General features: G+C 39.4%; 2 protein-coding genes across 5 annotated transcripts in view; one reads left to right on the top strand and one right to left on the bottom strand.

Annotated features, from left to right (window-relative positions):
• Nucleotides 1-4,271: 4,271 nt before the first annotated feature.
• On the bottom strand, nt 4,272-25,037 carry LOC113142896 (phosphatidylinositol-binding clathrin assembly protein-like). The gene is made up of 18 exons (XM_026328247.2): nt 24,681-25,037; nt 16,444-16,586; nt 14,138-14,213; nt 13,680-13,782; nt 13,305-13,398; nt 13,081-13,192; nt 12,701-12,807; nt 11,326-11,367; nt 9,433-9,518; nt 8,621-8,723; nt 8,000-8,133; nt 7,625-7,722; nt 7,342-7,455; nt 7,202-7,232; nt 6,883-7,024; nt 5,705-5,728; nt 5,302-5,358; nt 4,272-5,148 (listed from the first exon to the last, which is right to left on the bottom strand). The coding sequence occupies exons 1-18, from the start codon at nt 24,808-24,810 to the stop codon at nt 4,984-4,986; spliced, it is 1,761 nt and encodes a 586-aa protein (XP_026184032.1). The 5' UTR covers nt 24,811-25,037; the 3' UTR covers nt 4,272-4,983.
• Nucleotides 6,891-26,952, top strand: part of LOC113142895 (ras-related protein Rab-39B-like) — a 29,355-nt gene continuing 9,293 nt past the window's right edge. For 2 of the 4 annotated variants that reach the window (XM_026328244.1, XM_026328243.1), the window contains exons 1-4: nt 6,891-7,027; nt 8,636-8,729; nt 11,119-11,212; nt 15,469-15,610. The gene's annotated coding sequence lies outside the window, so the exon portion shown is untranslated. Of the gene's footprint in view, nt 7,028-7,075; nt 7,478-8,635; nt 8,730-11,118; nt 11,213-14,382; nt 14,552-15,468; nt 15,611-26,952 lie in introns of those variants that run through there. The other 2 variants (XM_026328245.1, XM_026328246.1) reach the window with 2 other exon arrangements.

Below are 26,952 nucleotides of genomic sequence, written 5' to 3' on the forward strand. Positions count from 1 at the left end.
TTTAGGAAACCAGTCTGTGCTTTAGAGAATGACTGGGAACTAACAAGTCAGTTAATGGCAACAGGCAAGACAAGACTGGGCAAACACTTAAAAAACAGCACACAATGTGGACCAGACCTACAGACACATATTACAGTACTTTGACTTTCAGTCACAACCTCCCATGATGCTGCTGGCGTAGCATGAAAAAGGAGCGAACATTCAAACACACGTATTGAAAATAGCAACGCTTTAATAAAGAGCGATTTTACAAGACTGCAATGTCTAGCTAGCTAGGTGATAACTGGCATTGACATTCATGGTGTTTTACAAAGAAGCAGTTATGGTAACTTGGTTTGAAGTTTGATGTGTTACTTGCAAGTTGCATTTCTGCATGCGAGGCAGCCTTCAAACAGTTACAGACCCTACATTGTAAAACAGTTAATTATGAATGTCAATGGACGTTTATGTCAAGAGGTAAGTAAAAAATCTCATGGAGAAATATCCGAAACGTTTTCCAAACACACCGGTAAGTGAAAGTTCACACAATGATCATGCTTTTACCGGGCACACAAGCCAATAAAAAGACGACACTTAATCATGCAAAAAAAAGACAGTTTCTTTGTCTGTAAAAATAAAAGAACAAAAAATCCTTTTGAATTCTGATATCATCCATCCATAGTGACCTTGAATAAGAAGAAGCTGCGCTTTGATGATGACTTTGGTGCAAAAAAATGTTCCTGTTTCGAAGAGGACAGACCCTGTCCTGTCCACTTCCTCAATGAAGACACTCTTGGTATAGACCAGTTGTGATAGTTTGACCATATCCCCCGTGTACCCAGACCCCATCCCCTTTCTCCTTGAGATGGACACAAACATCAGCCCCACCCGCCCCTACCTATCCCTGGATGATGACACCTTCAATATACAACCATTCAAACACAGATACAGCAATAAATTGTCCCACATACAGTACAGCATCCAATGGGGCTTCAATCACATTACAGAGAGCACGTCTAAAAACACATGAACGGCATTACCTATATACAGAGGACACAGTAACAGTCAGAGGTTGGCCTAGGATGGATTGAGCTGCATTGTCGGATTGAAGTGCACAATAAAAAGAGCGTTCAGTTGACAGAGAAAGACAAACCACTGTAACGAGGAAAAATGGGGGAAGATTGAAACAATTTTTCCAAAGGAGAAATCCAAATGCCAGCTGGCCACTTGTTCAGTAACTTCGGATAATATTTGCCTGCTTGATAACAATTTAAACCACAGAAGTCTCTCTCTGCTGATTGCAGAGTTGTATAGAGGGATTGATTTTTGCGTAGCCAGCAGTTACAGTTCAAGGGTGAATCGTACCGATACGCCAGCAATCCTTGATTTTGCTAGGAGTCGCCAGCCTGCGCAGCTGGAGAGGTTCACCTCAGATTCACTTTGTCACCCAATGACTTGGGGCATTTTTGCGTATTTCGGCAGATGAGTGATCCTAGAGCCACCTTAAATGTATGTGTTATACAGACTGAGACATTGTCACAATAACACTCACTGCTAAGTTAATACACTACCAGCTCGCTAAGGACCTTTCATCTAACCGGGGAACATGACCCTGTTTTTCTCTATGGGAAGGCATGTGTACACACACAATACAGTACATGTACATAGAACAGACAATCTATAGAAAACAGCTTCATCCCCAATCAATTATTGCCCCTTTCTACTGTACATCCCAGCAATGACTTTAGGTTTTTGTGCAGCAGAGCATTGTCCCCTCTTTGAAGGTTTGTGCTATACATATATTTATATATATATATTATCTGTCAGGGGGTCTAGCTTGACCTTGGACCTGCCAGAAAAGAGAGATTAGCATTTAAAGTCTCATTAAAGCCTGCCCGTCTCTGGCTGTCTGGATGAATCTGTATGTCGTTACTGCATGCATTATTAGGGCCATTTTTAACAGACATTACCCTCAGTTGCTTTCCAATGGTCTGGTCCTCATTTGACTCTTCCAACTGACCTTTACCTGTCCTGTTCGAAAATGTTAACACTACACTAACAAACCTCTGTCTGTATTAGCAATGCCTTTACTCCTCCAGTTAGAGGTGAGACATCTGCTGCTGTAATTACCCTTATCCAGTTTCTCTAGAGTGTAAAAGACTTAACAAGAGACTGATTTTAGACAGGACGAATGCTCAGGAGAGGAAAGAACATTGTACAGTTGGGAGTTAGACCATGACTGATTGGCGAAACTGAGAATTATTACCTAAGTAATATCCAGTGACCTCTATCTGGCTCTCAGTGCATTTTTCACTACTTTTAGAGCAGTACAAGTGTAACAGAACAAGATATAAAACAAAATAAGTAAAACAAAACACCATTCTACAGAAAATTAATGAAGACACACAAGTACAACAGTACAACAGGAAACAGCTTCTAAACAGGCTACAGATGGTTGGAAAGGACAGTTAAAAGGTTGCATGATATTGCACAGCTGTAGAGGAGGATAAAAGGAAAAAAGCAAACTACACAGTGTGTACAGCACATCCCCAAAGTAGTAAAGTTAATGTGAGAGGTTTGTTTTTACATCCAAATGCGATGCCTGGGTCTGGCTCAGTGCTTTCGTCAATAGTTCCAGTGCAGTAACACATTGGTACCTGGTAACACAGTAATGACATCAGGTACCAAAAGAGAAACACAATAGTACATAGCTACGTCCATCCACACGCACACACACACAGACACACTCGTGACTGCAAATCATTGCTCCACGCCAGATTCTTGTTGTGAAGTTGGCAATTAAGAACAAGCGGAGCTCATAAAAATATGCAAACAGTAATGTTGATGCAGCACACTGAAATGTAGAAAAGAGACACACACATTCAAATCAATTACCTCTGACATCAGGTGATGGATGATGCAACTGGGAATCAATCTGAACAAAATGCTAAGATCACCTACACAGACATACACCCTTGGCAAAGTTCACATTGAGTAAAGTGCCAGCAAACCATCCAATCAGAGAAAGAGACATGTCCTCCAAGTTTGATTGAATTGTAGGATGGAGAGGGAAGCAGGTGTGTTTTTATACAGAAAATTATCAGGATGAGGAGGTCAGGAAGTAGAAACCAAGCTTCTTCACTTCCACAGAGGTGTCAGTAGTTGCCATTTGAATTGGCAAATCAAACAGGATGATTAGGAGTGATGAGGAGCCTCTGCTGCCCCAGCATTATAGATTCAAAGACAGAGAAAGCAATAGCCACATGGAGAGAGAGGAGAGGAGATTAGAGGGTCAGGCAATACAGAAAGAGACATCAGCGTTTCATCTTTTATCCCTTCTCTGGTCCTCCGTCGTCCTCTCCCCTCCCTTTTTTTTTCCCTCTGTCCTCATCATTCTTTGTCCTGCAGTGGATTTGGTTCTGGATTTGTTTTCTTCGAATCTTTCCATCTCTTTTCTCTTGCCTTCTCTCTCTCTCAGCTTTGCTGCCATGGTTACAGCATCCCTACATGAAGTGCATCTGCAGAGGACGAGGTGAGAATGGAGAGTAATTTAGTTCAACAAAACACCTCATCAAGTGTTCAGGCATCTATTGACAAGCGTATTACCTGCTGCAGTGCCAGGAAAACACTTCTCATGGGTGCGAGTGCTTGGTAAGCAATTATATAAATCTGCTATGTTTTGAATAATTGGTCAAAACACACTTGTTTGTTCGTTCTCATGAGCCTTGGGGCTATACTAGCTGATGATTACTCACAGTGGAAAACACTTTTCACACTTGCTGGTCAATTTTATAATTATATGACAACAGGATTCATCCTTCAAGGGTCCAAAACTTGCACATTCAGTCTTTAATAATAGCTATGAATGAATGCATCAATTATTCCAATGAGACTTAGAGACATGAAGCATTGACAAAATATTTGTGTTAAAGGAAACTTTTACCCTTCGTTTTTCTTATGCAGTTGCACTTCATATCGGTGCAGGGTGCCTGATGCATCCTGGTTATTTTGAGATGAAAAAATATTAATTTACTCTTATTTGTTTTACCTGTTTTTCTTTTTGTGGCTTGTCAATTTCTGTTATAGTTACTAATCCCCTACATTTCCCAGGAAACCCCATATAACCGGCTGTGACAGCAAAACTATTTTCCTTTAAGCTATACATTTCAAATCATAAAGTTGAGAGCAACCCAATATTCAGTTGTTTCTGCTTTTCACTCCAACATACTTTGTTAGTCTCTACATACATTGACTTATATTTCATATTTTTACTTTGTGTATATCACTTTTCTTATTTTACTTTTTTACTGCTTATTTTTGGTTGCTAAGGAGAGAGCTAAACAGCATGTCGATTCCTCTGTATGTTTTGCACATGTAGTCGAATTTGACAATAAAAGTCTTTGAATCTTTACAAAAAACAGAAATGTACATTTTTTGAGACAATGCTTGACTTCCTGAGACATTAAAAGTATTTATTAGACAAAAGCCCCATAGGCTTAAACGCTTCAGTCCCACATAAGTGCGATAACCTAGCTTATAATGTCAAACTAAAGCTAAATATATGTATTTTTAAATTTCTACCATTAAACTGTATTGTAGCCATTTTCAAAATTGCTAAACTTGATGCCGCATCACGTAAAATTGTAGATTAATGAAAATTGATAAACACAAGAGGAATGAGAAAATGCAGTCTTAAGAGGTCATTAAACAAAGTATGTTTCAGGAAATATGTTTATTTGCTTTCTTCTCATAGGTTAGATTAGAAGATTGATACCACTTTAATGTCTGCAGGTTAATATAATTTCCAAGCAGCAAATCGTTAGCAATAACTATATTTCTGCACATAGTGAACTATTCCTTTAAGCTACAGCCCTATATTCAATCAAGATTTAATTTCAACTGAGAATGGTATCAGTCTTCACATGAAACTTTTAACTTGCAAAAAAGCAAACAGACTAATTTCCCCAACATGTCAAACAATTTCTGAATGATGTGGCATATAACCTAATATATTCTGTGTAATATTTTACATCTGTGTGTTTGTGCTACCTGTGTCCCCGGGATGGGCCCAAAGGGATTGTTGGGTCTCAGGACAGGCTGGTTGTACATAACAGGCTGCGGGGGCATCATGGGAATGCCCCCCATCTGATGAGTCATCTGAGGAGGGAGCTGATGAAGTGACAGGTGGAGGAACAAAAGAGGTGGGGAACCAACAGGATGATGTAGATGGAAGGAAATGTAATTATTTCAGATTTAGAGTAGATCGATTCCAGCAAGAACAGATAAAAGACTGAGATTAGTTTGGAGGACGCTGTTCTTTACCATTCCATACACAGGCACTTGGGGTGTCGTCATAGGAAAAGCCACTGGTGCTGGAGCCTGTACCAAGAAGAGGACAACACACCAGTTTAAAGCTAAAACTCTAGTATGAACAAAACACTTCAGCTTCATGTCTGGCCTGTCAGACAAAGGCAGAAATGTTTTTACTTTCTTAAGCATTTGCATTTTTTTGTGTCTAGGGAGACGCCTAATGCTGGGTAAGAAAAACATTTAACAAAGATAAACTGAGGTGGCAGATTGGCAGCTTGTAGTTAACTACTGCAAAAACACAAATAGCATAATAATAAAGAGAGTCAGAGGCATAGATGTTAAAAAAGCAAAGAACAAGAGGTAATCAAGGGCAACAACAGGAGAGAGTGATGTGAAATGAAAAAAGTGTACTTACATAGCCAGTATAGATCATCCCATTCTGTGGAGAGTTGCGAACAAGGAAAAGAAAAACAGTTAAAGTTTTCAAAGTACTTCTGTATTCACCAATAAAAGCCGTGCCTGGGACTTTTTGTCCAAATGGGCGGATAAACCAGACCCTTGCTGATTTCTTATGTTTCTATTCCAGTTGAGCCCCTGACTTTCCGAGCCATTACATGAATAAATAAGCGGTTTTGAGTTTGAGAGGTCAATCATTCGAAAACGAAAAGATGAAACCAGATTAAATGGAAGGGACGTGTAGATAATTAGAAGCGAGCACAAAGGACAGAGGCACATTTGGGAGCTCCTTCAAGAGCCCTGAATGCAGTAGAACGTTACATTTGGCCAACAGGTATATTTGATGAATTTCAATGTGGAATGAGATATTAAGGAGAAACTGACAAGATGATGGATGGCACCAGATTAATGTGCAATACAACCCCTCTTCAAAAGACTTCTGCTACAGTAAGTGCTTCACTGGCTATCCTAAAATACAGACACTTCAGTGGTTATTTTTTATTTATCTTGTAACTGCTGGTAAACTTGCTATGCTGCTAGTGTGTTGACATGTTTTTTTAAGAATCTATAATTTAAAATACTCTGTAGAATAATTTACTTTATAATGAGGTGATTTCTATTCTGATTGTTCAGTGAGAGTCAGCTGATCAATGACTATTTTGATAACTAAGTAAAAACTGCCAAATATTTTCTAATTACAGCTTTTCCAGTGTGAGATGTTTCTGCCTTTCCCTGTTTTATCTTGCTATTAACTACTTTAAGGGATTTGGATAGTGTTTTTTTTTTATTTATTTATTTTTTTACTATTTTTAAAGTATTTCATAGACCTGATTAATCAGTTAAAATGACAACATAATTATGAATGTTATATTCCATTTCTGCTAATCGATCAATCTAAATATTGCACATTGAACCTTTAAATCGCCAAAAACTCTATTCTTTTCAATCTACCACCATCTGTATTTAAAGACACTGCACTGTACTTAGGCAACATACTGCTAAGTGGACCTTCCTGTGTGAGTGGCCTTTGGGTGTGTAGGGACATTACAATAAACATTCTATTGTGCCACACGTGACCGTGCACAACTCTACGCTATCTGAAACGTGTTGAGCAGCTGACTGTGACTTTTAATTTACCATCTGAGGGACAGGCATTGGTGCAGGTGCCATGGGATGGGTGGTGTGAGCCCAGTTGGTGCTGGTACACATGGTCTTTGACTGCCAGCCACTTCCTCCTGTTGGTTTCTTCTCTACTAGCTGACTCCACTGGAGCTCCGGCCTGGTGCGTATACACACACACACACACACACACAGACGCACACACAGCATTTACAGGTGTACAGATGATGCGAAAAGAAAATCATCACTCATAGGTGAGAGTGAACAGTGATAAAACTGGATAGACAGCAGTCTTTTACTCATGATGCAGTTTTAGATGTCAGAAAAACCCACTCACTTTTTAGCTGGTGTTCCCCCAAACTGCAGGTCTGAGACACGGAAAAACAAAACATCAACTGAAAGGAAGCAACAAAGAGAAGACTAGCGGGAAAGAGAAAAATGGAAATGACTGTTTTGAGAGAGAAGCTGTATACTCACTACCAACAAGGTTGGCTAATGAAGAATCAATATCATTGGGCAGCATTTTCCCAGAGTGCAATGGGGCTCCAAGGCTGTGAATTTGAGTGGGTGGAGCGGGCTTCAGCAGGTCACCTGATGTCCAAAGATTACCATGGTAACATGAAAGTAGAAAAGACATAACGAGTCGAGCATGGCCTTCACTGTCACTGCATGTCCAGCTCTTAGCAGTGTGTGTTTGTTTGTGTGTATGTCGGCCCTTATTTGCATGATTATGTGTGTTTGGTTGTGTATGCAGCTTTACCTCCCCAGGCATTGTTATTGCTGGGCACAGTGTGTGTGGTCTGAATGGGGGTGAAGTTTGGCTGCAGGGTGAACAGCTCACTGGTCAGGTTTGGCACACTGCAGGAAGGAAAACAGAGCAGAGCCCAGTTTTGTTTGCATTTTATTTTTATGTAACTAGAAAAGTCAGATAAGAAAATAAATTTAAAAAGTGATTGTGACAGCTAGGCAAAGGCACTCTTGTTGAAGAACTGGGATAAAGTAATAAAATGAAACCACAAACCGAAGGCTAGCAGTTTACAGACAAAACAGAAAATAAAAACTATAATAAAAACTATTTCCACAGTATACAGAAGAATTTCACTTCACTGTGTGTGACTGCAGGTGCTAGACTCACTGGTTGTTGACAGGTACGATGGGTGAGTTGGAGAAGAGATCTGTGGCTCCTCCACTGCTGTTGGCACTGCCCACTGACTGGGTACTGGGTGACACATTTGGCGTCTGAATGTCGATCACTTTGTGACCATCCTCCTGCTTGAATAGCATCAAGAGAATGTGACTGAACTGATCTTACTTTGTAAGATATATTTTGTTATGTTTTGTTAATAGCCCTCTAGCACATGAGTACCCTAATTGTTCACCTTCTCTGGAAAAACAACAACATAAAAATAAAGCAATTATCTCTGATATTAAGCAGGTTAGCCATTTGTATAAATATTACTATTCCCTGTGGTTTTAAAAAAATAGGTTATGCTGGATGCTTCATTTTTGGATGAACAATCCACTACAGAGGGTGTTTACACTGTGAGTTCATTTCTATTCTCTGTGCAGCTCTGTACGCTATGGGCCAGCAGCCATAGACAGACAGTGTATTTTACTGTACTGCAGAATAAATGCAATCAGCTTTAACCACGGTGTGCAGAAGGAAGGAGACTTTGGGTTCAGTTGTGCACACAGTTCACACAAACTAAAGATATGTCTGTTCTTTTCTCTTGCAAATGACTTGCAAATATCTCGCCTTGTGTTGCTGCAGTCTGTTGTCTTCTGTCTTGTCATCCATACGGCTGAGAGAGAGCCCAGTGCTGGAGAGAGAGGATACTGCACTCGACAAGGTGCTGGATCTTAGAGTGAGACAAACACACGTTTATTTTTGCAAAGTTGGGAGTTTACAATTTACACAGTTGCTGTTTTGCTGTATGTATTGTATTTGTTATTGCTGTTTTTACTGACTTGCACTTTAAAACCATAACCTTATTTTAAAGATTTAAGAAGCTACTGTTGCACTAGTGTCTGTGTGAGGCTGTAATGCTCAATGTAAAGAAATCCAAATACAGTTAATATGAACAATTTGAAATTTTAACCCAGTAACTGCACTAGATGATAAGTCAGGAGGTCAGTGAAGTGAATTATAATCCTTCCTAGCATGACATTACACTGAGAGCCACAAAGACTTTATATAAGTGCTAAAGAAAAAGTCAATAGGAGTCATAAGGATTCATCCTCTGGGGAGCATCTGTGTTTACACAATATTTCATGGCATGATTGTTAAGAACGTTCAGTCCACCACAGAGAATGGCATTACCGTCCTAAGTGTGGCAAAAAGGTGTCACCTCTGTTAGTATTATTAATTTGTCTTAAAGTCATGTAGCAGTAGTAGTGGTCATGGCTGCACTCCCATTTTACAAACCCAGCAGAATTAGTGCAGGCATTTACTTTTAGCCACCCTGGCAACAAATTATAATATATTTTACAAGCACTATTTATGGTGACAATTGCAGTAGTAGTAGTAATAGTAAAATATAGTGGAGGGTGCAGCAGATCTGATCGTACCTGCTGACGGGGGAGAGGTCCTTGAGCTTCCTGCCCTCCAGAGAGGCTAGATGCTGTTCCAGAGCCTCCAGGAGAGAACTGGGAGCCTGAGGGGGGGTTGAAGGGGTGATATGAGGTAACGTTAGAACCACAACCAAGAAGACTAAAAGGGACATACTGCTTTCTCTCACTCTTCTCTCACCACCGCCTCTTTTTAATTCACACATTTAGGTACATACACACAAAGCAGCAGCAAAATTAAGACATCACCCTTAGATGTGGTCTCTACTCTACAACAGCTCTATGTTCTTTTTTTTTTTTTTTTTGCATTTTGGTTTCATCAGGTTTGGTTGACCAGCATGCACACATCAGCCCTAGATCATGCAAGCAAGTCCACAGGGGCACTGACAGGTCAGGACAGAATAGAGCATCATGGCTGCAGGGCTCCAGAGTTAAACACAGCAAACACATCTCTAAACCATCTAATGAGCCCATGCAGATGCCAGCAGTGCACAAACGCTCTCATAAACACGCACACCTACACACGCATACACATAAAGAAAATCACAATCCAAAAGTTTGAGTTAACCCATGGATTCCACTTTAGGTTAGAAATTAAATTAGAATATTATTCATTTAATTTAGCTTGGAGAGTAAGCAGCAACTTGGCATAGGAGCTGGGTAACATGATATTATCCCGCTGGAAGCCAAGGAAGTTAACTCAGTGAAATGTAAACATCTGGTGAATAACCAGGTATACACATTGAGCAGCTGGCTAGCAGTCTTTATTGGAAAAAGGAAGGGATGGATGGGTTCATTTTGACCACATGTGATACCATGGTTTTCATCCAGAGCCTCACATTTCAGCCCAGAGAACACAATGCAAACACAACAAGCAAAGAAAAGATTTCTCATATACTTATTTTAAGGGGGAAAAAGAGTAAAATGCGAATTCTGGATATCCTTCTTCAGAGAAATCTAGAATATGCTAAAAGTTTAAAAGTAAAACAGACACAAATCTAGAGCTCAGTATAGGCATGAGTCACTATGTTTTTGAATAAGGGCATATAAGGTCTTCATAAGTACTACAAACATGACCCTGATTTTAAAAAGTCACTCCTTTTCAGTTTACCTGATTTGTGATATTGTAACAATCCAATTATGTGTCCACTGAAAAGGAAAAGTTGCAGTAAGCCTTTCACATGATATGCAGTACTTATGATGACATTATGTACGCCTATCCAAGTCATATTTGCAGAAACCTATTTAATAAAAACCATTCGCTGCTCTCCCCACAGCTAATGCAAAGGGACATAATCTTTTCAGGAAAATGATTTGAACACTGCTTATGTGCACAAAAATCTACTTTATAAAGTGGTGCTGACTTATTTGTATGATAAGCCTTTGAATCAAAAGACAAGCCTTGATATTTACACTGGGAAAATGTCAAGAAGACTGCTGGGAAAAAAAATCAGACAGATACTAAGCCCCGGTCGTGGATGTCTAAAATAGAAGTATGCAGAAAGTCTAAAAACTTTTGACATTTAGCTGCATAAATGCTGCTTTCAAAAAAATCTTACCTTAAAATAAAATATGTTCTGCAGTGATTCACATAAGAGAAAAAAACTGCACTAATGCTTAAAAATTGTGATTAAAAATACTTCGTCTATTTTCAGGTCTTCATTTATTGTTTCCTCTCTATTCTAGACTCAGCGAGGAAAGGAGAAAAGGCAAAGGAGTTAAGAAGAGTGAAGAAGAGAGGAGGAGGACGGGGCAGCTGCAGTGTGGGCAGGTCTGTAGGGTGAGTAGGGAACGGGAGCGTTTAGAATGAAGCATTATGGGATTGACTTTGACGGATTTCTATACTGGTTGACTGACTGCTGATTGACTGATTGAGATGAGATGTAGACTGACCTGTGTGAGATCGGGGCTGTCGCCCTGATCTATCCCAACTCGCTGTGTCACAAAAAAGGAGGGAGGGTGGGGGAGGAAGGGGGGAGGCAAAATAAAAATAAACCAAATGTAATAATAAAACAAGGAATAAACCAAAAAACCCAACAGACCACAGAATTAAAAAAGGGAAGAGGCATGTGAAGGAGGAAGAGGAGGAGGAGGGAGAAAGAAGAATCAAACCCAAGCATTCATTACTTCATGCAGTGGCTGGAAAGGATAACAAATAAAAGACGACAGAGGAGGAGAAGAGGGGGACGCATGCACACGCATACAACACCTATATATTCAGTACATGAATACGCACACACCACACACACTTATAAGTACACACTACACACACACACACACACACTAAGATCTGGAGAATGGTTTGAAATGAGAGCTGAGCACACCGACTTATTGAACAGGCAGGCCAGAGGGCAGACAACAGGTCACGTGACTGCGAGGTAAGAAACATCCAAAAGGAAGACACTCAACTAATGTTGACTTTGAACAGAAAGAGAAGGGAGGGACACAGATGACACACAAACAGACAAACACACATTTTGTTAGACAAGTAAAATGAATGGGTCCTTAAAGTCAACGTTAGTCTGTTTTTTGTTTTTTGTTTTTTTGGATAGAGCGGCTGCACCCCAAACCTTCTTCCAAATTGGAACGAAACCAAGCAGAGTGAGAAAGCCTCTGAAGATGGGATAATGCTACGCAGTCTATAGAGGATAAAACTGTTTAAAGTCACTGTGAAGCCTAGCAAAGATTGCAACTGTTGATAACAGCCAGTATAAAGAACAAAAAGGTATATTGTTAAGAAGAGGGAGGAAATAAAATTAGAGGAAAAGGAGACAGAGATAGTGATAGAAGAGCTTGCTTTGGCATGCAGTGCAGGCATGTGAACAGGCAGCACGCGAGGGGTCCCTCAGCTGGAAGCTCTACATGAGTGGCTCTAAAACTCTGCCATTAATCACTGTCTTGGAGTATCCCCCTCCCCAGGTCAGGGCAAGAGAAGGACAGAAACAGGAGAAAATCTAGAGGCAAAAAAATAGTTGGAAGATTAGGGAGAAGAAGCCCCTTGACACTGATCTACGGTCGGCTTTAGGTTAGAAAATGTTGACCGTAAATCAGATCTCAAGGCTAACAGAAGTCTAGAGCGAATCTCAACAGGTTTAAGTGGGTTTTATCTGCAGGGTGAATTAGAAAATTAGAAAAGAAAATTTAGATGTGCTTGTATGAAAACAAGAGGCCTTTTGAGATTGACTCCAGACAGACATTTCCGCCCTCTATACCGATGTTTAACTCTGAGTTTCCTCCGTGGAGGATCAGCAGGACGAGCAGACGTTACCTCTGCCACTTTGAGAAACTCAGACAGTTTGGTCATCCTGTTGAGGAAGGTCCTGTAGATCTCCAAAGCTTCTTTGCACTGGTTCTTTTTCATGTCAAAGTATTTCTCTGTGTATCAGGGGATGAGAACCAGCATAAAATGATTATTTTTTATGCACAAAACATGGAAACTCGTTCATTGACAACAAATGCCCTACAATGTGAGATACTAGATCATAACGCACTGAGATACCAGATGATAATGTTAAAATATGCAAATAATAAGGTCCAGTGGTTAATTGAACTTTGAAAAACATTAGGAGGAAAATTAGATTTTCCTTTAAAGGACTGAGTGGAATCACACTAATCAGAGAAGTTTGATTATTCCATAAATATGTTTACCCAGCATGTTGATGACCCCTTCATTGTAAGCAGCAAACAACCGTATGGAGTCTTTAAAGAGCAACATGAAAGCTGTATTGATCACTCCATTGGTCAGCTCGTTGGAGTTAGGCTGGAAGAAAGAAAGAAAAGAGAAAGAAATGTGGGTTGATATCAGATCAAGATTTTTCAGTGACTACCTCAGGCTTTTAGATACAGGTTTTTTGTGTTTGAGTCACGTTTACCTGGAAATCCAGCAGTGCATCCAGCTGGTTCTGAATGATGGGCAGAGTCTTAATCAGCTTTTCTGTGTTCATGGTGCGCATCACACCGTCAGCCCTAATAACATGTAAAAATACATTCACACACTCAAAGGCAGACTGTACAATCCTTTAGACGAAATAATACAGAAATAAAGAACACATTTTGAGTTTGTTTTATATATAATTTTAAATTCTTCTTGCCACAAATGAAAAGTTAGATTGTGCCGTGATAAATGGTCAGTTCATTCACTTTTTTGTCCTTTCTATTCATGCTAGTGTTACACTGTATTTTAGCACGTTTCTAGTGTAATTACTACTTGTGGTCCTAGGGCCTGCTGTGTAGCATGTGTTTGTTACCCTCTCTTCATCTTGGTGAAGTCCATGGCTGCTAGTCTGTAAGACATTGCTTTTTCATTCAGGTAGCGACTGTAGCGTCTGATGAACGTTGACATGTTATACCCTGAAGGGTGGGGCAGAGAAGGGGCACTGATCACCTTGGCCCACTTTTAAATCATCAAAAACATCAAAGAACCCATAATCCTTTTCATATTAAGCATACTATCTTCTGGCTAATCCTGAGATTTATTTATTCATTACTTTTTTTATGTATTTAAATGCTAAGTCAGTAAGCATGTTTTTTTTCTGTTTTCAGCAGTTTGTTATACCAACAAAGAGAACATTTGTCTGTAGCTTTGCAATACTGGACTATAGCTGAAATAGGCTTATTAATAGGGCCAGGAGAGTCTGACATAAAGTCATTTTGTTAGACGTACAGCACTGCTGAGTTTACAAAGAGCCAAATGGCATTAAATCACCTTGTAGTGCAGCCTTATCTAGAAAGTTGTTGAGGCTGAAGAGTGTGTTTCTGGAGGCAAGGTACTGCATCAATCTCTGATGAAAAAGAAGAGAAGAGAGGAAAGAGTTAGCGTCTCATCTGTTACCGCTCTCTGACAATATCAAGTCATGTCCACACAGACACACTGACAGGGTGTGTGCCACACAAGGTGAGCAGTTTATTTGTAATTGTTCCAGCTTTACAGCCATGTCCCACAAGCTGAGTTTGTTGACTTACAATAATGAGATGGACACAGACTTCCTGGAAAACTCTAGTTGCTGTTAATGTACATGTCAGGGCTTGACGCAGGTGTAGGTGAAATGAGACACCAAAAAAGCAGATCACGTACTCCACAACAACTAGAACTACGCAGTCTGACAGCAAATTGTTCAAGGTAAAGCTCTAAACTGCCAGTGGTCATCTGTTATAGCTTTTTATTGTGTTTATGTTTTGGGTCTTGGTTGCCAAGTCGCAGCAGGTCCAGCAGCACACACATTCGCTGTTTTATTTTTAGATTAATAGTTTATTTGACAGGGACAATGGACAGTCCATAATTGCCCCAGAATTAGCTACAAAGCTAAATAGCATCTGTAGTCCTTGAGCAGGAACTAAAAAAAATAATACAAAGGTTTCACATATCATCAAAGGAATAAATGACACATAACACTATTAAATAATGAAACGTGAAATAACAAAACACCACACGCTACAACAGCTTGAAGTTAATATTGCATCGATAGTAATAATAAAATTGCAGTGCAAATAAATAACACTGCAGTATAGAGGAGACTAATCCTTTGCAAAGTGTGCAGTAATCACACATTTGGCTTGTCTTTAACCACATTTTACATTTTAATTGAAATTTTAAGCCTTTTAATATTGAGTGCTGACCTTCCAGGTGAGCTTTGATAGATTCTGCATAAGCATAAAAAAAACACCATTAAAACCACAATATGCTCTTTCTATGACTTTTGAAGTCTCTCTTTCTTTAGGTGATACCCCATTGGCTTAAAGCATCCAGTTTTAAAAGCAAATACATCACATTAATGAAGTATAGACAGCAATTCATGGCGCTTTAAACTAAACAGTTTTTCTGGCCATATGGGAAATGTCAGGCCAGGCAACAGCCAGTTTAGACATCACTGACAAATTTTCAAAACATCGTGTCACTACTCGTGTCACTAAAAGCTTTGTTGTGCTTATACTCTGAGTGCGTTGTTACGCCCAAAGTAATCGCTGCCACAGCCTCTGTGTATAGTTTGAAACGCTCATCATTTAACATGTTTGATGTTTTGGTTGTTTCTCTTCTAGTATGATCAGAGGAGTGAGGCAATTTGTCACACTGGCCATTGAAATGTCAGCAGGATCCTTCTTCAGTCCTTGCTGGGCACATGGAAGATAACGGTTTCAAAGAAAGTTGCTGCAAGAGTTGGAGAGCAATTGCTACAACCTGGTGAGCAAAATGTCATACTCTGGACAGATCGATGGCTCGAGTTAGAACGGTGGCAAACATCCACTGTTTGTGTGTGTGGAGGTAGAAACGCAGAGTGTGTTGGACTGTACAGGAATGTCATCTTTCACCATCAAATGGTAGTTTGCCACCTAGTGTAGGGGTGCAACTACTGATTATTACATAGTTGATAAATGTGTTGATTATTTTCACTATTAATAGATAAGTTGTTTGGTTTATGAAATATTTAAAAATACATCACTAGTTGCCCTGAGAACTAGAGCAGAAAATCTTCAAATTTAAGAATCAAGTTCATGCAGATGTTCATCATTTGTGCTGATTTAACAATAGACAATAATAGATTGTCTGAATTGAGTTTTCTTTTTGACTTATTTAACAGTTGACTAAAAAACAAATATTTTACAGCCTAACACTTCCTGTTAACTTTAGAAAGTATGCATCTCAGGATGGATACTCTTCACTCTAAAACTTTTAAAGTAAGGAACTTGCTGCTAAAAAATTATTTGTTTAATACTCTTGTAGATTGTTGGCCTTTGAGGTTTTGCAAAAGTGCGTTTCAAAAAACACAGAGGAAACATTTGTAAAATTATTCGTAGCTCACTAGAATAGAAGACCTGAGTCAACATACTTGTAATTATTTTTCATGCTTTTATTCTGATGACTGCTTTTGTAATCTCAAAAAACCTACAATCTCCTTTGAGCTCAGTCAAACAAGCTTGTTGTGACTTTTTTTATCACCATTGAGAGAAAACTGCTGTTGGAAAGTGAGTATTTTCACCCCTTCTGGGTTTTGAAATGTCGCTGTGTCAGCTCACCTCGTTCCCGTACATCATGAGGTGGTGTGTGGTGATGAGCGCTTTGAAAACCACAATCCAGCTGTTGCTGGCTGTGCGCTCCAGCAGTGTATCTGCCAGGTGGGGGATGCTGACGTTCAGCTCATTGGTGCAGTGGATCAAGTCTGAAGGACAAAAAAAAACAGCTTGAAAGAGTCTGGACATGCAGGGAAAACTGAAAAAAGTGAATAAACAGTTGGTCAGCAGAGCAGGGATTATAGCAACAGGTGTGTGGCCAAAGGTTCATTTGTAAAGTTGTAGATTTTACCCCATGTGTTTAAAGTCAATTCTGCCTGTTTGCTTACTGTAATTTACTTTGAATAAGAGCACTAGCTAAATCAGAATGTATAGTAGAAAGACCCAGAGGTTGTTATGAAGGAGTTAGTGAACAACCAAGATAAATGCAGTCATATTGACTGATGCATTCATTTTGACTCATCTAATATCAACACACAAATCAATATGAAATGATAATTTAATGACACAAGAGTGCATAGACAAATGAATCAGAACCAGGTTTATTGTATCACAAAATCCATTTACTGGCTGCAATACAACTACCCACTCCACCAAAATGTCAATAAAGTATCAAGTCAAAGGATGGAAAATTACATTAAGAGGTCAATTTTATTCCAGCACTATCAACTCAGGGGATGCATAATTAAAAAAAAAACTGTCAAATGAATAGACTGATGATGAATAATGAATATGAATTTTCTTTCAAAGCAACTTTGGGAGCAGTGATGGCCTAAAACTGAGTTAACACCAGTGTTTACCCCTCTGAAACTCACATCTAGAGTGTAAATTGCCTTTTCAAGGAAAATGTACAAAACATTTCAAGAGTAAAATAGCTCAGTGCTGCATGTCATATTCAAAACTCTGACAAGTGTCAAGCCGAGTGTGTGCATCATTACATGAAAAACTGACATGTTAATACAGGAAAAGCATAAGGTTGTTAGTTTTATTTATGCACCAAAAATAGTTAAGTATAGATAATGGGTGATTCAGAATGCAGCAAATAAAATGACAAGGGAAAGATTCTGGGAACGGTGCCCTATACTCTTTAAAGATTTGGGGTAACAAAGTGTGAGGTATGTTTAATCCCAAATATTTACTGTTCTTCTTTAGTAAAAGAACTAAGCTTCAAATGGCTTAAACAATGATTCTTCTTCTATAGCCATAAATATAAAGTTAATCAAATGTAATTCAAAAAGTAAAGGCACTTAATACATTTTACAAAACCTTGCACTTTTCACACTGAAACCATTCATATAAATGAAGTGCAGTGTGCACTTACTGTGAAACAGCTTCATGTAATCTGTTCAGTGACATTTATCAGTGAGTTTAAGTTATTTTCCCGAATAAACCATTTCCATTTATCTCACTGTCCCCCTTAGAGTAATAACCACAATGTTCTTAACGGTACTGTAAAAACTGTGAATGTGCTTATTTAAAACCCAGCCTGGATATACTGTCACTCATTTCAGCTAATATTTTGTTTTGTGAAAGAACATTGTGACAAAATGACATGGGAAGAAGGGGTAAATCTTATATTGGATCAGATAAGATGAAAAAACAAACGATTCATATAAAATCAAGCAATTTTACAACAAATGCTAAAGAATCACCATGCAAAAGCAATATACAAAAGGATCTGAGCTAAAAATGTCATGATTCAGCCTGATGCACTGGGGGAGTGAGAGGAAATTAAGTTGTAATCAAAGGCAGGAGGAGAGAGAATTATTGAAAAAAAAACTTCAAGTGGTTTAGTTTCTGAGGCAAATTCTCGCTCCGTTTCTTTCACAGGATCAGAGGTTATCTGGGTTTATTTGCAAGCTCTGTGATGTTTTCTGCACTCACTGAAATGCTGGATACTAGAGTCCCAGCTGGCAATATTTAAATGCATGTCAAAAGCACCCAAAGCACCAGCAACTCACAGCAGCTAATGCCTGAATGCTGTTCATCTTCACTGTGTGTTATTTTGGAGTGTGAAAACCTCAGTGGCAGTGACAGCCAGTAATAACTCTAACAATACTGATTATAGTGGACTTACCCAGCTTTGATATGCAGTCACACTCATCACATCATGACTTTTGTCCCCAGATTTAAGAGCAAATATTAGAATCTGTGTATTAGAATCTATTTCTAATATCTAAAGAGAAACATATAGAAAACAAAAACCAGCTCCAATTTGAAAAAAAATATACATATACAGCAATGCTAACATCAAGACTGATATTTATAGACTGCGACATTCTGATCACTGTTGCTATAACGCATTATTTCAACCTGACTGCCATGACTCTGTGACTGTACATGAAAATGGCTGCAATGCTGGAATCACCACTATCTATTTCTATTTTTATCCTAATTGTATTTTTTAAAGTCCGTTCTCCTAATTAAATCTCACTGTACATGATAATGGTAACATTCAGTCATGCATTACACATTGTTAATAGTTTGTGAATTTCTTTATGGGTTAATAATTAATGGGACGTATTGATTCTAACTAATTAATGTTTCCTGTCAAAAGTGAACACACACACAAACACACTGCTAAATTGGAAATGCTACACGTTTTTGAACCACGACTTGTCCCTACAGATGACAATTGGTCAAACACTGGTCCAGACTGCAACAGCTCAACAACTACTAGATGGATTGCCATAAAACATTTGTTCCCTTAAGGATGAGCCTCTAACTCTGCCTGTGGTTCACAGCTGCTAATTTGCAAACAGTAGCATGTGTTAAACACTAAACCCAGATCGTAAACATTACCATTATGTGCTGGTCTTATGTAGGACATTTGACACACCTCATGGTTTTAGTGGCAGTGATTAAGCACATGCTTTTCTTTACTTAATATATTCTGACACCTGTAAGTACCATGGAATAGTAACACAAGCATAAAGTTATTTCCATCAGTTGATTGTATTTATTTTTATGAAGAATTGCTGAATGCTGCAGTTAAAGGTTAACTGTAATATTTCGAGGGATTCATAAATATGATGTAATTAGTGTTGGATCACTGGCAAATATCAAATTTTTCATTTTCTTAATCTTAAATTGAGCCTTCTTAGTCTACATAGGGAGAAGGACTCCTTTCATGGAGGCAGCCATGTTGCACCACCATGTTTCTATAGTGGCCCAGAAAGGACAAACCAAGCACTGGCTATTGAGAGAGACTCATGAGTTACGGAGGCTAAGTAAGTTAGATTCTGCAGTCTCACCACTAGATGCTGTTAAACCTTTCACATTTTACGCATTGCACCTTTAGGCTTTAAGCTAATTGAGAACAGGGTGGGTAAATTAGCTAGTGTCATATCAGCTGTAACATTTTAGACATTCACTTTCATTTTTTTTTTTTCTTTAAATGCTCACTAGTATACAGGCTTGTTTATTGCAGTAGAGATATTGATTTGAAAAGCCAGGTATTTCCCTCAGGAGCTGGTAGAGACCAAAACAAAGTTAAAATGAGAGGGAATATTGGATTTACATTTACCAGGTGGTCAGAATCATGACTCCAAATAAATCATAATGTTCCTCGCTAACTGCTAGAACTTTAAATAAGCAATAATTTCTAACAAGTTCTCCATATCAACTTAGAGGGTGTTACTGCTCTCAGTGATAGCAAAACAAAATCAGTTATGGCAGGATAAGGATATTAATTTACTTGTACCTGCGTAATTACAAAGTCGGCATGTTTCTGCTTGAATACAGTTCCATCTAAATAATGGAACATCTTCAGTCAGTTTCATTCTGATGCCGTGTCCACCTCTATGTATTCCTTTGGGTGATAATACATCAGCTAGGATTTAATATTCGACATGTGGCCGTGTAAACAGCCAGAGGGCTGTGATGAAGTATTGACTGTATGACTACTAACTTGTGTTATTGATAAGCTGCACCCAAAGAAGGAATTATATACATCAACAACACAACTAAAATGGACTTTAGATTTTCAGTGTGGAAACATTTATACAAAGAATGAGATGACAATCTGGTGTCATCAAGTTAAATTCAAGGCATTTGTAATGCTCATCAGAATAAAATATAAGATCAGTGTTTAGAAGTGTGTGCAGCTGCAGGGATATCTCCACATTAAGACACTTGCTGTAAATGTATTAACAACTTTGTTCAACGTGTTTTAAGACTGTGGCTTTAGATAAAGTGAGTAATTTTCTGGACGTGAAATCGAATTGCAAGATTAGGTCATTATACGGACACATACAGTAGCTGTGGGAGTAAATGTGTGGGGGGATTCATTAATGTTCTGTTTTTGTGTTCCCATTACATCAGAGTGCCTGTGACTCATTTCAGCATCTTCTCTGTCTTCTTTTACTTCATTTGTCTGAAAGGCCATAAATGTGACTACCAGGGAGCACAAGGCTCATCATTATTCTCAACACATTTTTGGTGCTTTTGCTCTTTTCTACAGTATGTCATTATTACAGCCTTGACACACAACAAAGAAATCATATGCTGAATAACAAAAATGGTTGTGCTTTCAGAGTAGAAGGTCATTTTTGTCCTGATTACTATTCCACCTGTTATAAATCTGGTTTTCTATTGCCACTCTATGCTATATCAGCCATGCAGAATATTGCCTAGTGAAAGTGACATCACATTACTCTGTGTGGTGTGCTCATCATTTTGCTATAGGTAGTAAATAATCACTTTTGGCTGTTTACGTTACCAACCAGTCAGTCAAGGTCATGACACTATAGGCACAGAAATGCATGCTGTTTGAGACCTGGGATGGTTGACTGAATAACTGTAGGATTTTAAACACTTTGAATTATTGTGTGTTGCATTTAGAGTGATTTTTCTTTCTACTGTGCCTGGTAGGCATGGATCAATACCAAGGTGAATTTATTTTAAAGGTAACTAAAACCTCATCAGCATTTATCAGACCTCTCAGATTAGGAAAACCAATCTAGAATCATGGCCCAGGTGCATTTATTGTTTCTTTCTGATCTAAAAAGTTAAACACAGACTGGATTAGCTCCAGTGGACATGAATTAAATTCCCACTGATGGGCAACTTTGTCTGTAACCTCAGTTTTATATTATATTTTGTTCCTTTAATCCTATAGAGAGCCAGTGTCAAACCAGAACGTTTGGATTCTGTTCCAGCTGTAAGAAAACCTCGTTCACAATCCACGGACATTTCTAACAACACTAAAAAATAAAATACAACCTTGGAACAGAGCCTTTCTCAGCACTAACTCACATGGCTTGTTTTGAATGTCTAAACAAGGATGGTAGTTTTTTAAAAAGCAAAGTAATATTGTTATTAATATTTCTGGTTTTAATGTTTAGCAACATCACATCTTGACAGAAGAGTCTAATCAGTTCACAGGGTCATTGTTAGCTCTGACCTTATAATTTTATGGATATGGATGAAACCACTGTCATGATTATAGATTTTCATGGGAGCTGTAGTCTTTTCTGACGTCACATCCGGGCTAGGCTCTGTGCCAGTAGCTTCTGTTAAATCTCTCATTTAGCTTTTATTCAGCAAGTGTTTCCAGAAAAATTAAACCGTTTCCTCATATTCGCTTTCTGTTTTCTAAAACTCCGTCTCATCCATGTCCATAAAATTCACTGACTCATTTTTCCAGCTTTTTACCTGTAATCTGTTCGCTTCTATGTCTGAACTAAAGGCGAAGATACTGCTGGGAAGTGTTCTGTTCCAAGGCTTTATCAGCTATTATTATTATTGCAAATGTCAGTGGGATTTTGAATAAGATTTTATTACTTATTGAACAAAACCTACATTAGGTTTAGCCAGTTTTATTTCAGCTTTCCTTTGTGTCACCCACATTTATTTTATTCCATTTGCTGCTGTCATTCCTGCTGGGGGCTTTTACAAACCCTTTCATTACCTCAAAATCCAGACCAAGTATTGTATCTGTCACCTTTTATGACAGAAGAGACTCAAATCCAAATGGGATCTGTGTGAGTTGCAGTGAGAGAGAGTGGGTCACGCACGTCTGAACTCTCAGACCTGAATTCGAGCCACGGTCGATGCAGTTGTACAGCTGACTCATCAGAAGCTCCTTTAGAGCAGTAAAGCACATTGCCTTTTCTTTGCATTCTTTATTCACTTCTCTACTAACATCCTCTCAGCCAGTCGAGGGATTGGAGCCATCGACCTCCTGATTACAAACACACTTCCTTCCCTGCTTCTTTCCTAACCTTAAATGTGCAGCCGCTACACTCAATAAATGTCAGAGAGAGAAAGCTGTGTGTTATAGCATGTCCTGGATGGAGAGGAGAGGTCCTCTAGCAGGAAATAGAAAGTGTTTTATTGTGCAAGCTAGCTGTGTCTATTAGAACAGCTGCATCTGAATGGCTCAAGTACAAAAAACTCATTCAACTAAAAATTCAAGCTTCAGGCTTCCAGGGGCATGAATTGGACCAGACCTACAGTTTCTGCTTTGGCCTGGAGCTCTTTATTCCAATAAAGATCTGAATTAGAGCCGGATCAGATCACAAATCCCTCATGTTTCCATCTCAACCAGAATTAACTGACCCACAATTAAAGAAACATCATTGTCCTTGATCACACTGGTATAAACCACTTTGTAATCCACTTAATGTAAATGCTCCAGTTCTGTTTTCAGAATATCTGCTCTCACCCTTGGCATTCTTCTGCCAGTAATGGGTTCTTATAAAACATTACTGGTCTAAACCATTAATGTTGCCAATCACTTGCTGCACTTTATTTGTTTCAGCGCATAGAACAATAATTGATTTGAAATAATCAAAGGACCTGGCTTCAGACTCCATAATCCATGTACTGCAAAAATCCTCCAGCCTCCATCTGTAGCAGGGGCTTCCAGACAGTTCCTGTTTCAAATGGAGCAGCAGCCAAAATGTAAAACATCAGCCTCATGGCTACAGCTGTAATGCCACTGAAAACCTAAATGAACAGGCTTTAATGGTGGTCAAGATAAGGAGATTAGTATGAAATCAAAGCAGCAGTAATTACTCAATGTTGCAATTCAAGAGTCACAAAAGGTCTTTTGTCGTAAATGCACATACAAACATGCCTCTGAACCTCTTTCGAACACTCCCGCTGGGTGTTTTCTGCTGGACTGGCCTTTACAGAGCAAAGTGATACAGTCCTGATTTAGATGTATTGTGTTGAATCGCGGTGGCACATCTTGTGAGGGAGCCCAGAATTCCCAGTGTCACCTCTGCTGTGGACATGACTGACTAATCCACTGCCAAACTTGTTGGCCGACTGGCTGGGTGTGTAGCTGGATGACTGACTCTGTTGGCTACCCGCCTCGTTGTTTCTCTCAGACTGATGTATCCACATTTCCTCTTCATTAGCCATCTTGCTATTTGCCCGGCTGTGTGTCTGTCTGTGGGCCTGACTGGCAGCGGCATTGATTAACCGTGCTCTCTATCGATCATGTCAAGTAATTATAGTGAGGCAGAAAAGCCACCTAACCTAATAATCATTGGTAAAATCTACATGCGAGGAATCCTCTTTCTCCATGTGTTTACACAGATGCTGCAGGTTGCACATGCAGGTAATTAGCAGAATATGGAGATAAGGAATCCACTGACACCAAAAAAAAAAAAAACAGCCTCATTGTAACACCCACCAGCAGAGCTACAGTACCCACAGTCCTCTCACTGATCTGCTCCTCCAGCACTCAGGACTGACAGCAGAAAGCCGTTCATTAGTGACGCAAACACTGGAGGACATGACAGTGAACTTGAATATGAAATGATTGAAATGAAGAGAAGATGTGACGCTTGTAAACGCGCGTTGTGTAGGCTGCTGGTGTGTCTCCAGAGGGTATGGTGCTGCTGCTGATAGTGGCGTTAATAATGGATAGGCCTACACTGTAAAACGGCTGGTTGCAATATGATTGGCCTGTACCAGAGTGGCCTATTTCCTCTGAATGACATGCACTGATAGTACCTGGCTGTTTGCCCATCGACTTATATTAAAATTTACTACTTCTGTTAATGGCCTGATAGGCTACATTGTAGTGTTTGCTTTGCTGCGTAAATCACATTTTGGTCTGAGGGAATGTAATGGTGCGTAATTAAAGAGGCTGCAAACACAACGGACGAGAAGGGATGGAAGCATAATAGATGCTGTTTACACAAGCTGCCCTTTGTGAGGAGAGATGCTGGAAGCTTGATGCATGCAGCCTGTCTATACAGTAAGCAGTGATGGTATGCTTAACCTACAGTCAAGGTGTTTCTTCTTGGGTCCGCTGACTTCATGCGTCGTGGCCTTGCAGACGGCTTTGCTGATGGCAGACCCGGTCATGCTGTGCTGCGCGGCGGCGATCCGGTCCGTCAAAGACTGTCCCGACATGTTACAGAGGAGAAGGTGGTGGTGGATGAGGAGGCAGGCGGAGTGATGGTCGAGCCCGGGCAGGGGGAGCCGGTGAGGACGATAAAAATGTCTTTAGCGGCGGGGAGGAGGGTAGTGCCCTCTGCGAGAATCGGCCGTGTGAGCAGGGGGAGGAGGACAGCAGCGTACACCGACCAGGATCCGGTGGGAGAATTCATGCGGCGGCCACATAAAACATAAGACGGTCACATCCAGGGAACCATTTAATATTCAGTCGAAGGCATCAGGATGACCCAGCTGCAGAAATACTACTACTAACCTATAGGCTATAAAAAGCTGAAAAAAAATCAGCCTATTATTAATCAGTAATCAAATATTACCACAGTGATTATTATCAGATCTATGCGGCATCCCCTAAGACTGAAGACTCATTTTTCAAATGCGATGTCAACCTGCATTGTCTTCTCTCTCTTTTCCTCTTCTTCACCCGGTTTCTCCTCTGAATCTATGCAGAGATCCGACCGCGAACACCTCAGTGGTCCACACAGCACCCCGCGCTGGCTGCATCTAACCTCAGCCGCTTTGATTTTTATCCCCAGTCTTTCTAATCTTCTTACAAAAGGGTGTATTTCTGTGTTGAGGTTGCCGATAGGCCAATTCCTTTTTTTTTTTTTTTTTTTTTTTTTGTCAGTCAAACTTGTGTGTAAAATGGCAGTACATGAATCAGGTGACTGGGAAAGGAGGGCGATTGGGCCACTTCTCGGGTCCGGGGAGGGCGTCTTAAAGCAGAAGGATGCCCCGGGTTTGCGAGGCAAGAACAGCATCAGCTGCATCTTAGAGGGTTCAGGAGTGCCATGTGCAAACTCTGCTTGATTACCTGTGTCCAATGAAATGTGGACACACAGGGAGGATAATCTCAACAGATGTTTCACTGCATGATGCGTGTGCTCTGCTTCAGTCTGATTCCCACTGAGGCCACCCTGGTGTGGTCTGTTTTCTACTGGTTTTTAAGGTTTTACAGTAGTAACCCTGTTTTTAGTTATAGCCCCAGTAGCCTGTGTCTAAGATTTCAGAGTGTCTGACCCCATATCGTTGATATGATTATGGTGCTATGATGAAATCTGAGCAAACATAGCAATATACAATTTCTGGCCCCCATTTAGTGACATCTTAATTCCAAAATTAAATAATTCCCCTGGATGTTGCTTGATTCGGTTAATTGTAAATGTCTAAATGAAATTTCATGGCTAAGTAAAAACCATCAGTGAAAATTTACTGATGATCCCTGCTTCATTTTAAAGATCAACATGTGAAGCTGGTTATGGTGATGTTAAAAGGGTTTAAGGGAATGGCTTTTTAAGTATATAGTCAGTCTCTAGGGCCGTGATTGTTTTTATTTTTGAATGATGTGCTAAATATTTTCTTAATTTATTGGTCATCATCATTTTCTAAAGCATGATGAGACATCTTCATCTTCTGTCTGACCAACACTCCAAAACTCAAAGATATTCAGTTTTATTTATAAAACATAAAACAGCAAATCCGCACGTGAGAAACGAGAATTTCTGGTTTTCATTTTTTGAGGGTGAAACATGTTGATTTGAGCTGAGAGGACATTTGACATCTGAGTCATGGATGCAAAGATGCTGAATGAAGACGCAGCTGGAGATGTACAGTGAAGTATATTGGACCCCGAATACGTATTTTATTACATTTAGTGTGGTCCACAGAGATTGCTGTTATAAACGTGTTGCATTAGAAGGCAAAGCTATTACACATCAAAGCGAGTGGAGGAAAATATAAAGCAGGCGCCTGATTTGAAAACATGGAATTTCAAATAACACTGAACAATGGCAGCTGCTCTGATGTCACTGTGCAGGAAAGAGCAGCACATATGATTTTGACTGGCAGAAAATTCATTTTAGGGTTTAAAGAAACACCTCACAGCAATAATAGAGCCAAGAGTTCGACAGACAGTCGGGTTTGCTATAATTATTCATATACAGAGTGAAATATCCATATTTTAAAGATCTTCACATTTCATTTTGGAATAGAAATGTCATCAATGTTAAACCTGAAACCCAAAACATATACAACAAAATGGAAATTAGTGTTTAACCAGGAGACTGTATATCATGAAAAGACCAAGTGGTACCAGAACAA

This window comes from Mastacembelus armatus, chromosome 14 (genome assembly GCF_900324485.2).
Source record: "Mastacembelus armatus chromosome 14, fMasArm1.2, whole genome shotgun sequence".
Taxonomy (NCBI): Eukaryota; Metazoa; Chordata; class Actinopteri; order Synbranchiformes; family Mastacembelidae; genus Mastacembelus; species Mastacembelus armatus.

Excerpts from the sequence above, each read along its gene's own strand:
- LOC113142896 (XM_026328247.2), bottom strand. The coding sequence starts at position 24,810 with ATGTCGGGACAGTCTTTGACGGACCGGATCGCCGCCGCGCAGCACAGC. Across the intron at positions 13,783-14,137 it reads AGATAAGGCTGCACTACAAG|GGTATAACATGTCAACGTTC; the intron begins GTGATTTAATGC and ends CCCACCCTTCAG. Across the intron at positions 7,233-7,341 it reads ATTAGCCAACCTTGTTGGTA|ACCTGCAGTTTGGGGGAACA; the intron begins GTGAGTATACAG and ends TCCGTGTCTCAG.